The sequence below is a fragment of the Eubalaena glacialis genome, chromosome 11 (genome assembly GCF_028564815.1).
Source record: "Eubalaena glacialis isolate mEubGla1 chromosome 11, mEubGla1.1.hap2.+ XY, whole genome shotgun sequence".
Taxonomy (NCBI): Eukaryota; Metazoa; Chordata; class Mammalia; order Artiodactyla; family Balaenidae; genus Eubalaena; species Eubalaena glacialis.
In genome coordinates, this window is record NC_083726.1 from 99,070,932 (window position 1) to 99,085,765 (window position 14,834).

Genomic DNA, 14,834 nt, shown 5'->3' on the forward strand with positions numbered 1-14,834 from the left:
TAAATATTTTGGAAGTATTTTGGGAACACGTTGGCATTTATAAAATATAAAAGAGCAGCCCAGGCTGGTTAGATTCTGCATTCATGTAGTTGTTGCTTCAAATAAAGGGGGAAAATGAAGAACTGTCTGATTGGGATGTGACAAGTTGTTAACAAATGGATACATCGGAAGAAGCTATCAAAGGAGTATTTACTACCTCTATGGAATTTACTCCCTCAAGGGATTAACTCTCATGATTTCTTTCTTTATTTTGTGTAAAGATAATGGGAGTCATTACATAATTAAATTTTAGTGCCTGTTTTAACCTTTGATGTTTTATGATGCACACAAACTTTTAAGCTTGCTTCAAACCTTTGAAAATCATCCAGGGGGAGAAAAAGACATCCTGTTACATGGAGGGGGGTAAATCTAACTGATATTTAATCTTTTTTATTCCTTTCAAAATCCCTGTAAATTAGGTATCATTTCTATTTTCCGAAGAAGAAACTGAGTCTCAAAGGGGTTTAAATGACTCATCTAAGTTTACTAAGCTGGTAATTGACAAAGGCATCATTTGGACCCAGATCTCTGATTCCAAGGCTGGGATCATTGATTGCTCCCCAACAATTTGATCTTTGGTGCTATTTAAAAAGAGGCAAGGATACGCACATGCAAGCTGATTTGAGAAACTGCATTCTTTTTTTTAATATATATATATATTTTAGAAGTTTTATCGTTTTATTTTGTTTTATTTATTTATTTTTGGCTGCGTTGAGTCTTAGTTGCTGCGCGCTGGCGCTCTGCGTCGAGCGGGGCTACTCTTCGTTGCGGTGCACGGGCTTCTCATTGCAGTGGCTTCTCCCGTTGCAGAACACGGGCTCTAGGCACGCGGACTTCAGTAGCTGTGGCACGCGGGCTCAGTAGTTGTGGCTCACGGGCTCTAGAGCGCAGGCTCAGCAGCTGTGGCGCATGGGCTTAGTTGCTCAGCGGCATGTGAGATCTTCCCGGACCAGGGCTCAAACCCATGTCCCCTGCACTGGCAGGTGGATTCTCAACCACTGCACCACCAGAGAAGCCCCGAGAAACTGCATTCTTGACTTCAGCATGTTAAACACTCTATTACTGTCATTAAGGTCTTATCACCTAGTTACTAGTTATTATTTTGAGGTAGCAGAGGTTATCTTTCTAGAGAAGGTCATCACCAGTGAGATGAGACTTGAGATAATTCTAGAAAGTGTTCATGCCTGAACTTCTCTCTGCTTCTGGCATGTGTGACACATCAGCATGACAAGTTTTAAAGATTTCTTTTTCAAAAGATAAGACATAACAGTGCCTAAGAATGCTGGGAAATGGGGAAGAAAGAGTGTGTTAGAAAATGGACAGATGTCCCTTATCTCTCCTTTGAGTTTAAGGCTGGCCTTAATGAATTTTTTAAATTTCTCGGAAGAGTTTATCATTGAGTCATAGACAATTCAGATACTCTAAGACATGCCCATATTTCTAATTTAGGAAGAAAAATTACACTTATTCCTATTTCCGTGAAATCTGTAGATTTAATATCCCAGACTCTGAGACCAGATAGTCGACGATAGTTCAGATACAAATCCCAATAAGCTAACTAGAGGCAAACTTCTGCAAAGGCCTTGACTTAGCATACAAGAGAGCTAATCCCAACCCTGGTATAAGCACACATAAATTTAAGGTAGAAAGTTAAGTTCAAAAATAATTGCTTGTCTGGCAACACAATGCAGTAGATAAGAAAAAGAAAGAAAGAAAGAAAGAAAGAAAACCCTGTGTCTGATCCTGGTCATGCCAAAAATCGCAGCTTAATTTCTGACCGGGTGTTTAACGTCTCTGAAAGCATATCTGCATGAATATAACCAGGGCCTTGCATCGTTTCCCTTCCAGCCCTAATAGTGTGAGTTGTTATTCTTCCCTACCTTCTGTAACATTTTTCTGAAACTTAACAGGATACACAAGGAGTAGCGTTTATTCTCTTAGTGATCACCTGGGTTGATTGAGATCTTTGGTTTAAGAACTTGGGGAAAATCTTTTAATATTTTTTTCTCACTCCTTTTTAGGATTATCTGGGAGCTTGCATTGTTCTCACTGCATCAATTGCATCCATTAGTGGGTCTTCCAATTCTGGATTGGTGGGCTTAGGTCTTCTGTATGCACTTACGGTACGTATGGATGAAAATCTCTCTCTTTTTGCGCAGTGCTGGAAGTACTTTCTGTATGTGGTTATTATCAACTCTTATTCGTGGATGTTAGAGAGGAGTTAGAAGTTCATAACAAGATGACAGCCTGCAAAGAGTAGTAGATTTGGGCCCAAACCCAGCATTTTAGGATGGCATGGATTCATTTCTGATATTGCGAACCAATGTTTAGAAAGTCCTCAAACCCTATGGTCAGAGTTCTCCCAAGGCTGTTTGGAATTCTTGTCCTGAGTTGCTCACCACACATGTAGGGACACTAACTTGAATATGACTATAAATGAGGTAAATGGAAACAGAGGTCCATACAACTATCCACTGTGCAGGGAAGTCAGGACAGTTCACAGAACAGTGACATTTGAGGACCCTTGAAGAAGAGCGGACACTTTCTTTGCCAACTTTATCCCATGACATCCTCTCTGGTCTCTGATATCCTGCAGCATTTATGAATTGTACCTATATGAACTGTCCAAGTCATCCTATCCCCTAATATCCAGTGCTTAAAAAAATCGTGACTTCATTTTATATGTGTTCATTATTTTTGTCGCCTGACACAGATAACCAATTATTTGAATTGGGTTGTGAGGAACTTGGCCGATGTGGAGGTCCAGATGGGGGCAGTGAAGAAAGTGAACAGTTTCTTGACTATGGAGTCTGAGAACTATGAAGGCACCATGGGTATTGTGCTGAATATCATTTTGTTTCACTTAAATAGTTATTAAAAAAAAAAAGATTAGTTGTGTGTCAGGCACACTGTCATTTTTGCTTTTGTTTTCCACTTCAATAGCCAGAGAATCCCCTCTCATCTTGACTTTGCTTGATAAGGTACACCTGAACCTGAAAAAGATGTGATTATTTAGGCCTGAAAAGTCTTGGATACAACCAGAGTCCAAATTGATATTATTTAGTAATACTTAAAGAGAATGATATATTTGGACTTTATTGTATTAATTACCAACCTAAATTATGAACTATTCTATTCTCTTTCTCCAGACCGTATTAACTTAGATGGCAAGAAACTTGGATCTTAAAATACTAACTGAGATTCTTAGCCTTGCTAGAATAAAACTGGCAGAAAATTCAATACTGAGGACAGACTAATCTTCCTTAAATGTAAATCTCATGCTTCAAATGCACTCTCTTGCCTAAATCCTTCAATAGCTCTCCAGGTCTTCAAGGACAAAATCCAGATAACTTAGCTCAGTCAGCTAGACCCTTTGTTAGTCAACCCTTACCCACCTATCTACTCTCATTTCTCATCATCCACCTATACACCTTTTACTCGGGCCATACCAACATGCTATGCTTTCTTTATATCTTTGTTCTTCTCCCTCTATATATTTGAAGCAAATTTCCCTACCTCTTATCCTTTAAGATTCATCTCAGGCACCGTCTCCGCTTGAAACCCTCCTGGAACTCTTGGGTTACCACCATCTCTGCTCTCAGAACACCTTGGATTGGCCTCCATCACGTGACTCTCCATGCAGTCCTGTAGGGACTAACTCACTTGCATGCGTCCCCCGGGCACAATGAGCACCTTGAGGCATGTCTTCCATCTCCATATTCCCAGCATCCTGCACAACACCTTTCACATTTGAAGCACTCAAATATTTGATGACCAACTGAGTGAACAAATGAATCCATTCACAGATGAACCACCATGAATAGAATTGAGTGATGGAATGCTGGGAGACATGATGCCCATTAATGCTCCAAAATAGACACACAAAAGCTATTCTTGAAGTTCTTAATCAAGAGGCTTTTACTCTAAATGAAATTTTAATTAAAAAAACTCAGAACTTGGTTCAGTACTACTTTCAGTTTAGAAAAAAATTATGTGTGTATGTATAAATGTATATAAGTATGTGTGTGTTTCTTTCTACCTCTCTCTCTCTGTCTCTGTCTCTGTCTCTCTCTCTCTTCCCTTACCCCATCTCCACCCCCCAGATCCTTCTCAAGTTCCAGAACACTGGCCTCAGGAAGGGGAGATCAAGATTCATGATCTGTGTGTCAGATATGAAAATAATCTGAAGCCTGTTCTTAAACACGTCAAGGCTTACATCAAACCTGGGCAAAAGGTATGGAATTCACTGCCATTTGATTTATTTCATACAAACCCTCAGATGGAACCACTCCATTACCACCTGAGCTCTTTAGACATCCCAGCCAACCACAGCCTCACTGGGCTCCCATTATATTCCCTACACTTTATAAGTCAGATCATTTGCACAAAAGAGAAAAGGGAGAGAGTGGATCCAGATAAAATACACATTCTCTAAGTTGTATTGCCATTCATTCATCTCCCATGAAGGTCAAGAAAGTGAACAATAGGCATGTTTTTCAAAATTTCTAGCTTTTGGCTCATGACCATTCCAGATATCCCCTTGAGAACCTTTGTGTTTATACTAGCTCTAGTCCCAAAATGATTTATTTTAGTTACTGTAAAAAGAGCAAGTGTGCAGAAAAATGGACTCATTTTACATTTTGTTATAAAATCATCACTTCTGAGATAAAGTGGAACACTTGTTTGCTAGGTCAACAATATACTAAATGCAAAAATGAAGCCACAAAGGTAAAACAACACACCCACATAGAAATCAAAAGAGTTAGAGTGGAATCATTGAAGATTTGTTGAAGACCCCATGTTTTTAGCTTAATAATGATAATTCCTAAGGGAGATCTGAGAAGAAAATGATTATTTTAATGTAACTGTTTACATAGAGTTGCAGTTTCATCATGGTGTCTTACCTAAGGTAAAAATACTTCTGCCTATTTTCTATCTTTTGTCTGAGTCCTCTTCTCTCTGAGTGACAGTTGATTTCTTAGGTGGGCATATGTGGTCGCACTGGCAGTGGAAAGTCATCGTTATCTCTGGCTTTCTTCAGAATGGTTGATATATTTGATGGTGAGTTACTAACTAAACTTTTTCATTAGCTGTGTGATGCTCTTCCTTAAAAAAAAAAAAAAAATGCAACATCGACTTACCTAATCCTGCAGAAATAAAAAGTAAATATTTATAAGTACTCTGTGTCCTGAAACCCATGATTTGAGACAGGTATCCCAGATAAACAGTCTAGGAGTAAAGAAAAAACATAGAATTGGGGAAATAAAAGTATTAGCCCTAAACTCAGCTCTAGATATTATTATTAGACCATTCTATTAAATTGGTAAAATGAAAACAAGACCATCCATTTTGAATAGCAACAGATGGAGGTGGCATTTCAAGAGGAAGGAAGAGAGAAAAAGACTGTCTCGCTTCCTGCAAACTAAATATATATATATATATATCTCTTTCCATCAAAGGAATAAAAAGAAGATAAGTAATCTGCATTTTAATTTTGGTGCATGACTTTTACCATCATCTTTTTAATAACATGGTTTAATGATGTTGAACATTTTGTTAGGAGGCAACCATTGCTGTAAAGTGCCAAGCACATGTTGACAATATACAAAAATATTTATTCATCCACAAAATTATTAATAATATTGAACATGGAAGTAATCTAATCTTTGCTTTAGAAAAAATATGTCATTATTTAGTCTATCAAGTGACCTATAAATAGGCCAACACATACGCCATCTTGAATGAAAGGAGATCCGTCAGCTCAAGAAGTACTTAACTATTATTATCTGTAATGAATGTGATAATGGTGATAGTACCTCACATTTTTATCATCTTTGACAGTTTATATTATTTAATTTAATCTACACAACAGCTCTGTGGGATAAAGAGGTCAGTTTATGAACAACAAAGTTGAACTGTGGTCATTGCAGGTTCTTTGGGGTTTAGATTCAGTGACAGGGTAAGTATCTGCCTCTAGGTGAGCAGCTTGCTCTTTCCATGGCTGGTAATAAGACATAGATACTTTAAGGATTTTCTGTGGGATTTGCATTATAAGCCAATTACATGATCCAAAGACAATTGATTGAAACTTTTCATTAAAAAACTGTGGTTATGAGGAAACATATTAGATTAACCATATTCTCATGAGTCCAGAAACATCATTTCAGGCCCCATGAGGACTATGATGACTGTCTTTTTAATACTGTTAGGCGACTGAGATTTTAATAGATAATATATTATTCTTGAAAGAAAGTTTAAGCTAACATCTTGCCTGCTTTTGGGTCTAAATCCAGCTGGAAAAGGGACTCCAGTTGCCATTCTTCTCTGGGCACTCTCATCTCATAGAGCAATATTGTCTTTGCACAAAGCGATATGATAAAATAAATCTATCAGGGAAAGGCAAGGACATCAAGATTGTGCAAGTCTATGTACAGTGTGAAAAAATTCACTAAAATGTGATACCTATGTCATAGAATTTACTTTCTTACTTGTAATGCACTGTACTGTTCAATCAATAAACGAGTGAATAAGACAGACAAAAATGACCATCTTCAACGATCTTGTATTCTAGTTGGGGGAGAGAGACAATAAAAAAGGTCAGTAAATGTATATAGAATGTCCTATGAAGGAAAATAAAGCCAAGAACAGGATAAAGGAATATTGGAAGGAAGAGGAGCACTGAGGGAAAAAAGTACTTCTGGTTTGTATGAACCACATAAACTGCATAAAAAGTGGAAATCCCTTTATAGGAGAAAATACATAAGAGCAAGTATCACCGAAATGTATATTTTTCGTAGAGACATATCATGATGTTTTTAATACTTAAATGGAAAGCTTCCTCTTCTGAATTTCAGTTCTGAACTAGGAAAATACTTCCAATTTGTAAACAAATATTACTTTACTCGTGATTTTACTACATGCCGCCATTTTTGTTTTTCTTTAACAGGAAAGATTGTCATTGATGGGATAGACATTTCAAAACTGCCGCTGCACACACTACGTTCTAGACTTTCAATCATTCTGCAGGATCCAATACTATTCAGCGGTTCTATTCGGTAGGTGACGTATTCAGCAGAAACTCATGTGCCTCAGGACTTAGCCTTTGGCTCACAGGAGGGTTTTACTCAGAATTGCTTTTCAGGTAGGTGTGAAAGTTTGTCGCCAAGATGATGAGGTCAAATGCTCTGTCCCACAGTTTGGATTGGGGCACCTAGAGTGGCTAAATTAACCTATAGAAGCCCATCCTTTGTGCCTCCAGAAGTTCATCTCTTCTATCCGACCCTACAAACATCACTTTTTCCTCTGTACTTGGGGACAGTGATTCTTGGCAGACATTTCTGAGGTGTCCACCCTGCAGACACCCTGCCTATCTCTTGTGTGTCTGGTCTGGCCTCAGCAGATATTGAGTTTGGTTTATACCTTGATTCCCTCCCATCACCCACAACTTCTCCTCCTGCCGAAATTGCTCTGAAGAAGCTGCTACAGCCTTCTCCATGCCTGGTTTGTGGTTTCTCATGAAAAAAAAAAAAAGAATGGAGGTATCTACTCTTTGCTAGGTCCTTTAACTATTGATATATCATCTCACCAAATCCTCAGAACACTGCTCTAGTGTTCATATTATTGTCCCCATTTTACAGATGAGGATTTTGAACCTCAGAGAAGCTGTAGCTTGGCCAAGTTCATATACTTAGTAAGTGGTAACACTGCCATTCCAAATAAAGTTTGTCCAACGCCAAAGTCCACTGTGTCATCATCCACCAGATCATGGCTCTCATTCCATCCACCCTCTGTTCTCTCTTGCTCCCCTCCTCTATCTACTTAACTGCAAAGTATTTGCCACCTTTTACTAAATATTCCTTGTCTTGAAGAGAAGATGCATGTAAGATTGCTCCATATTCAATTGTAAAATTACTTTAATTAAAAGTTCTGGGCATATCAGATTATTTAGCAATATCATAGTAAATCTATATCTCTGAATATATTTATTATCATTATTGTTATTGTGGTTGGTGCAGCATAGCTCATCTGAAATAGCATTGCATGTTCCCATATAGATTTCTGTATTTAATGTCAGTTCTGTAGGAATAATTTGCTAGACACTATTCAAGTTATAGTAAACATAATATGAAAGTAGATGTATCCAATTTAATGAATTTTATCAAATCTTATCATGGATTTAAACTTACTAATTATATCATCGAAAACCATTGCCCATAACATTCAGGTCATTCATTGACCCATCAAGCATGAATTGAATGCCTGTTCTATCCTAAGCACTGTTGTAGATCCTGGGCATACAGCAGTAACCAAAACAAATAGGATTTACACTTTAAGGAAAGAACAGCAGTAAGCAAATGTACATTAAAAATCATTTTTAAAATTTATTCACTAATTAACTGATTTTTTTCCTACAGATTTAATTTAGATCCAGAGTGCAAATGCACGGATGACAGACTTTGGGAAGCTCTAGAAATTGCTCAGTTGAAGAATATGGTCAAATCCCTACCAGGAGGTCTAGGTATATTTTCTAAATGATACACTTATTTTTTACATATGCATTTAATTCTACATATCTACATTTTTTGCTGGAATCACATAATTCTAGTGTTAAATCTCCTTATGTTTAAAATAATCTCCTAAAGGTCATTAGGACACTTCAAAATCTAGTGTTTTTGCAGGGGTGCAAGAGGATGAAACCTTATAACCTTCTGTTCTATGCGAGCAGGCCAAAATATTCCAATTAATACATTTATCTCTTTAGTCTTTCCACCATTGATGGATATAGATCACTTTAATTAGAATGTTTCCTTGTGGTCATTCTGCTCACATGATTTACATGATCGCTTAACCCTCAGTAGGTAGATAAGAGGACTGAAAAGGCTGTGAGGTCCAAAGAGTACTTGGTGCCATTTAGAAGCAGGTATTTTCTCCACAGTAGCAGCCATTTTCTTTGTTGCGAGGAGGGCATATTCCTTTTACTTACATAACATAATTTTTTGGAAGACATTATTTTCTATTACCTAGCTGCAGGATCAGTTTGGGTACTTGTGTAAGATATGAAACATGTACTCAAACGATCCCTGAGTTAAATTCAGTCCCAGATGTAGTATAATTTCTGGCAAATAACCGATGATAAAAACAAAAGAGCAATGTGACTAACAAAAGAACAACATGATTAATGAAACAAGAGAGAGTTCACGATATAGTCTTTATTCATAAAAGCGAACATCTGTAGTTTTGGACTTCTGTTTCCTTAAAACCTGAACACATTTAAGAAAGCATTGGAAAGATTAATAGTTGGTTGATATTCTAATTTTAATACATAATATGTAGTTGCCAAATTGATTGTGTTGTTTGGCATCTAGTTTGTTTGTTTGTTTGTTTTTAATTAACCCACAAAATAAAATGATGTTTATTTGTTAGTTTATTTGGGAAAGGGGACTCAAAAACAATACCTTTTATGATTATAATTTAGTCCCAAGGAAAAGGCATCCCACAAATGAAATTGGGGCAGCGTGTCTTTAAGGATAGTTTTACTGACTTTGCCTGTGTCACTGTGGGAGTAATTGCAGAGGTCTGGGTGAAATTTCCCATAATAATTTTTGGTGTCTGCTCTGGAAAGCCCAGCTAATGTACTTGAAATTGAAAAGTCTACTTGCGATAATGCTTACAGACCTTTTTTCCTTGGTATTTAGAGACTCTGCCCTCCCCCCATTAATAATTGGAAAGGCAGACAATTACATCTTTATAGTTCTCTTCACTAACATGAGACCTGCATGTACCTGTTTTGAATCATGGGCATAGTGTTTGGGGGTTATGGTACAGTGTAAGCAACAGGGAATTGCATTTACACTATGTAATTGAATATTGTTTATGCTCATTGTCTTAATAAAGATTACATCAGTGGTTTGATAATGATCTGGTTCATGCCAACTCTAGTGAAGAACATTCATCATGCCCCACTTCCTTTTTATTTATTATATACATTAAAATTTGGAGAATAGATGCATAGCCTCCAAGCATGAGAAATTATAAGAATTTGATGCAGTGAGGCAATAATCGATAAAAATTTCCTCTCAGAGCCCTACTAAAAAGTGTTTGAATCCTAATAATATAGATTATTTTGGAAATAGAACCTAAGCTAAACTCACAGTAGTACTTTATAAAATGTGCTTGAAACCAAAAAAAAAAAAAGAAACTATAATGAGGACATAACTCATTTATCCATGCAATAAAGTTTCATTCAGCTACCATGTCAGACGCCAAGTGGTAAGTACTGGGGATACACTGATAAACAAAAACAAACCCAGTCCTTACCCACTAGGAGCTTAAAGTCCAGGGGGATGATATAATGGAAGGAGAACAGGTACTGGAGTTGAGAATATTCTGCTTCTTATCAAGCTCTACTACCAGTTAACTAGGTGATCTTGGGCAAGCCACATCATCTCTCTGGGCCTTGGATAATTATATTAAATAATTAAATAATCTCCAAGGTCTTTCAGTCTTTAAAATGTTTAACAGTATTTTATATCCTACTATAAGGGGGAATTTACCACCTGTCTTCAAACACAGGGTGACCCAGGATCATCTTCATTTTCCCCAATTAAAGTTCCTCTTTGCTTTTCCGATATGAAATCCTTGCACCAGTACAAAGTGATATGCAGCATGTTCTTGTAGGACATAATGTGTTTTCTACTACTTTGCCCAAGGAAAATGTTAGTATCATTTCTTTAATGAAGTCCTTGCTTCTTTTTTTCATTTAGATGCAGTTGTCACTGAAGGTGGGGAGAATTTTAGCGTTGGACAGAGACAGCTGTTCTGCCTTGCCAGGGCCTTTGTCCGCAAGAGCAGTATTCTCATCATGGACGAAGCGACAGCTTCCATCGACATGGCCACAGTGAGTGCATTATCAAAGCTTCTTTAAATTAATGAGTTGAAGAAATGCATGTGAAAATTACAATTTATTTTTCCTGATTGGATTCTGAATCCTCAGTACTATTGTTTTGAGTATCTTCTCAACCACCTCCTTGATCAACCAATGATACAGCACAATAGAATTTCAATAAAGGAGACTTGACTCTTCTTGTAAAGGACCTCCTATTGTCAATAAACATCATATAAATTTGTCATCACTTTTTTTTCTAGTTTTATTTTATTTTAATTTATTTTTCTCCATTCTACCTCTTTTTATTGAAGTATAGTTGATTTACAATGTGTGTTAGTTTCAGGTGTACATTAAAGTGATTCAGTTATACATACACATATATCTATTTTTTTCAGTGCCATCACTTTTTGATAAATCCTCAAAACAGTAAAATTCCAGGGCTCAGTTGATGAGAGTACTGTACTGTATTCAAGTATTCAAGTGTTGTGTCATGGAAGTTCTAAGATGAAGTATGCAAATCTCTATTTAATAGAATCTATTGATAATCGAAACCAATCATTTTCTAACGCAATTTGAAGATGGAGTCATTATAATTAATGTTGGCTAGAATTAATAATGGCCTTCTCAATGTATTCATGGTAATGAGGCAGAAACTTTGCCTTTTGAAAGATATCATTTAAAAGTGTCAAATAGGGGGAGGGATAAATTAGGAGTTTAAGATTAACATATACACACTACTGTATATAAAATAGATAATCAACAAGGACCTACTGTATAGCACAGGGAACTCTATTCAATATTCTGTAATAACCTATATGGGAAAAGAATCTGAAAAAGAATGGATATATGTATATGTGTAACTGAATCACTTAGCTGTACACCTGAAACTAACACAACATTATAAGTCAACTATACTCCAACATAAAATAAAAATTAAATTTAAAAAAAGTGTCAAATATGTCCAAGAAGGATCTGTCTGGAAGGCTGTGATTGAGTGGGGAAAATATCACATTGAACTGCTATCAATTAATGTTGTTCTTATAAAAGTTAACTTGATATTAAAAGTTTGGTATCAGAAAGGACAAAAATAAAAATCTTATTTCTTTTCTTACTGTACACTTTAGATTGAATAAAACTACCCAAAAAGGTGAAACAGTTTCAAGATTATTAACAGCCATATATATGGAGATGCTAATTTGACATCATTTATTTGTATTAAGTAAGACTAATCAGTTAAAGTACCTATTCAAAGTTTATATATCCTTCTCGGAGTTAAGATAATTTAAAGCAATGAAGTAGTTTCTAATGAAGCCATTTCACTAAGTAAACATAACTACATCAAAATTAGTATTAATTACTAAGTTCTGACAATATTGTGGCTTATTGTAAAGATAGTACTGCCTCAGTAAAGATGAGAGAGAGAGAAAGAGGGAGAATAAGAATGAATTAATTGGCAATAAACCATGTGATTGGAAGAAATAGCTCCTTCACTTTAAGACTTAGGTAATTGAGCTTTTTTTCTAGGAGAGAGGTAGAATCTTTACCCAGGACATCTTTTAAAATATAATGATAACAATGGTTTGTGGTGGGAATAAAAATAGTTCCTGCCTGGAATGTACTTTTATGGGTCAAAATCCAAATTTTTAGCATGTACTTTATTTTTTCCTTTTCTGACACAAAATTTAACACTATTTTAGGGTTTTATTAGTTTTGAATACATCCTTTTTATGGCATAACTCAAGTGAGCATTTCCACACCCATTTGGTTTCATTTTCCTCATTCAGTTTCCTGGCAATAAATCTATCAGTCATTCCTAGTTGATAAACTGAGTTTTATTTGCATTTTGAAGACACTACAGAAGCCAGCTGGAGCTTGCTGCTGGGCACTGCTCCCTGTTAGGCCTTCTGGAGAAGACTTAGCAGTGAGAGTTCTCAGAAGAGATTGGGCATGTTGAAGCATTGTTCTTGGGGACACAATATCAATATTATGGCAAGAGAAAGTAGTCCAGAGAAAATTCAGACTCTGTTTATTTTTTGGCAGGAAAACATTTTGCAGAAAGTGGTAATGACAGCTTTTGCAGACCGCACCGTTGTTACAATAGCTGTAAGTATGGGCGACAGAGTTGATTTACTGCTCTTTGGTTTTTCTTCCAAGATCCAGTATTCTTTATTTTTGAGCAATTAAAATATGTTGAATCATGTATTTCTCTGCTAATATTTCTGTATCCGTACAAAAAAAAGAAAAAAAAGAAACAAAAAACAGCTATGCTTTGAAAGCCTTTACACTGTTTTTTTCCAAGCTGTCTGCTGTACCTTCCTCTGCTAGGTTACAATGAAAAAACATTCTCAGTCTGGGGATTCCAGCAGGTCATGGCCTGTACTTTTTCACCAGATACAGATGGCAGTTCATATGGGATTATTCTTTTTTTTAATAATCGAATTGTCTGATGATCAGTTTCAGAAGCAAAATTCATTGGTTTGACTCCCTAGTCTGCTACTATTTGCACTTAATTTCTATGTTCCTATTTACTTAGCTGTTTGCAAAAAGACAACGAGACAGCTGTTCTGCCTTGCCAGGGCCTTTGTCCGCGAGAGCAGACAATCAAATTGAAAAACTGCTTAAATCTTTGTAATGCCCCTTATAGCTTACTTCAAAGAGGCCATGGTTTTGTCTCTTCCTCTTTGCAGATGGATGGATTCTTACTGACATTCAGGCTTAAATTTAACAGAACGACTTTTTAAATGAATTGCTTAGACATTTTCCCTCTTGCTGATTCTTTTCTCTTCTTTCCATTTTTCTTTTCTCTCCAGCACCGTGTCTCTTCAGTCTTGGATGCAGGCATTGTTTTAGTCTTATCAGAGGGTATATTAGTGGAGTGTGATACTGTTCCAAACTTGCTCGCTCTCAAGAATGGCCTCTTTTCCACTTTGGTGATGACCAACAAGTAGACATCCTGAGCTACTCTGCCAAGTAGCCCATTCTCTGGTAGTTATCTTAGCGACCTCCCCCCAGTAAGGCCCAGCAAAGGCAGAGATTAGAGGGGAGGGAGGTGTTGAGGGAACCAACTACAGGGTATTATTATACAAATCGGTTCAACTGGGGTGCTTCCGTCGTGCTCCATACAAACGTGGCACTTGAATATGTTTTCAAATGTATACATGCACGAGCGAGAGTCAGAAAACCTGGACCCAGTTTTACCTCTATCTTAAGGAACAATTTCTCTCTTCCTTGAGGATGTTCTGTAAGCGTCCTTAAAGTACCGTACACGTGATGTTCCTTACCTGTCCTGAAGAATGCATTGTTTAACTTAATAATTACTTAAGTTTAACAGTTGAGTCATAGGCGTTATGTATGGAGTGCTTGCTTGCGCTTCCAGTTTTGTGAATGATGCATGGGAGAAAGGGTACCCTTTGAAGTGCAGCTTTTTCAAGGTGGCTGGAAATGATTCCCCATCAGGGCCCACCTTCTGTAAACTGGGCCTAAGTAAAAAGAAATCCACTTTGTCTCACTTTCCCAGCGAACTCTGTGATTCTTTCTGCCCTGGAGTCACTTGATTAACTCATTCACACTAAAGTGTGAATGACTTAAGGAGTGAGAGAATTGGCTAACTTGAAAAATGTTTCTATAATATTTTCCAGAATTTTCTCACTGAAGAGATGGGGAGGATCCTGCTCCCCTGAAAAAGGCAGGTTAGAAGGGGAAAAACAGACCTTTGTTTACTCAAAGAACTAGTTTTCTTTACTCTGCATGAAGCATGGTATTGTTGGGTGGTCCCATTTAGTCAACACCTGAAAGATACTTGAGCATAATTTGTATTTTTTCATCAAAAAATTATGTTCTCTTACCCGATTTCTGTTCTCCTACATTCACTGATACTTTTCTGTGTACTTGTATATCTTTCACCCATTCT

At 36.8% G+C, this 14,834-nt stretch overlaps 1 protein-coding gene across 3 annotated transcripts in view; it reads left to right on the forward strand.

The window, feature by feature from the left end:
* The window catches only part of ABCC9 (ATP binding cassette subfamily C member 9), a 144,030-nt gene that overhangs the window by 126,398 nt on the left and 2,798 nt on the right, over positions 1-14,834 (forward strand). For all 3 annotated transcript variants that reach the window (XM_061204518.1, XM_061204516.1, XM_061204515.1), the window contains exons 33-40: positions 2,061-2,162; positions 2,753-2,873; positions 4,143-4,273; positions 5,022-5,100; positions 6,986-7,094; positions 8,454-8,557; positions 10,803-10,936; positions 12,965-13,027. In XM_061204518.1, the coding sequence (XP_061060501.1) occupies positions 2,061-2,162; positions 2,753-2,873; positions 4,143-4,273; positions 5,022-5,100; positions 6,986-7,094; positions 8,454-8,557; positions 10,803-10,936; positions 12,965-13,027 (843 nt within the window). The remainder of the gene's footprint in view (positions 1-2,060; positions 2,163-2,752; positions 2,874-4,142; positions 4,274-5,021; positions 5,101-6,985; positions 7,095-8,453; positions 8,558-10,802; positions 10,937-12,964; positions 13,028-14,834) is intronic.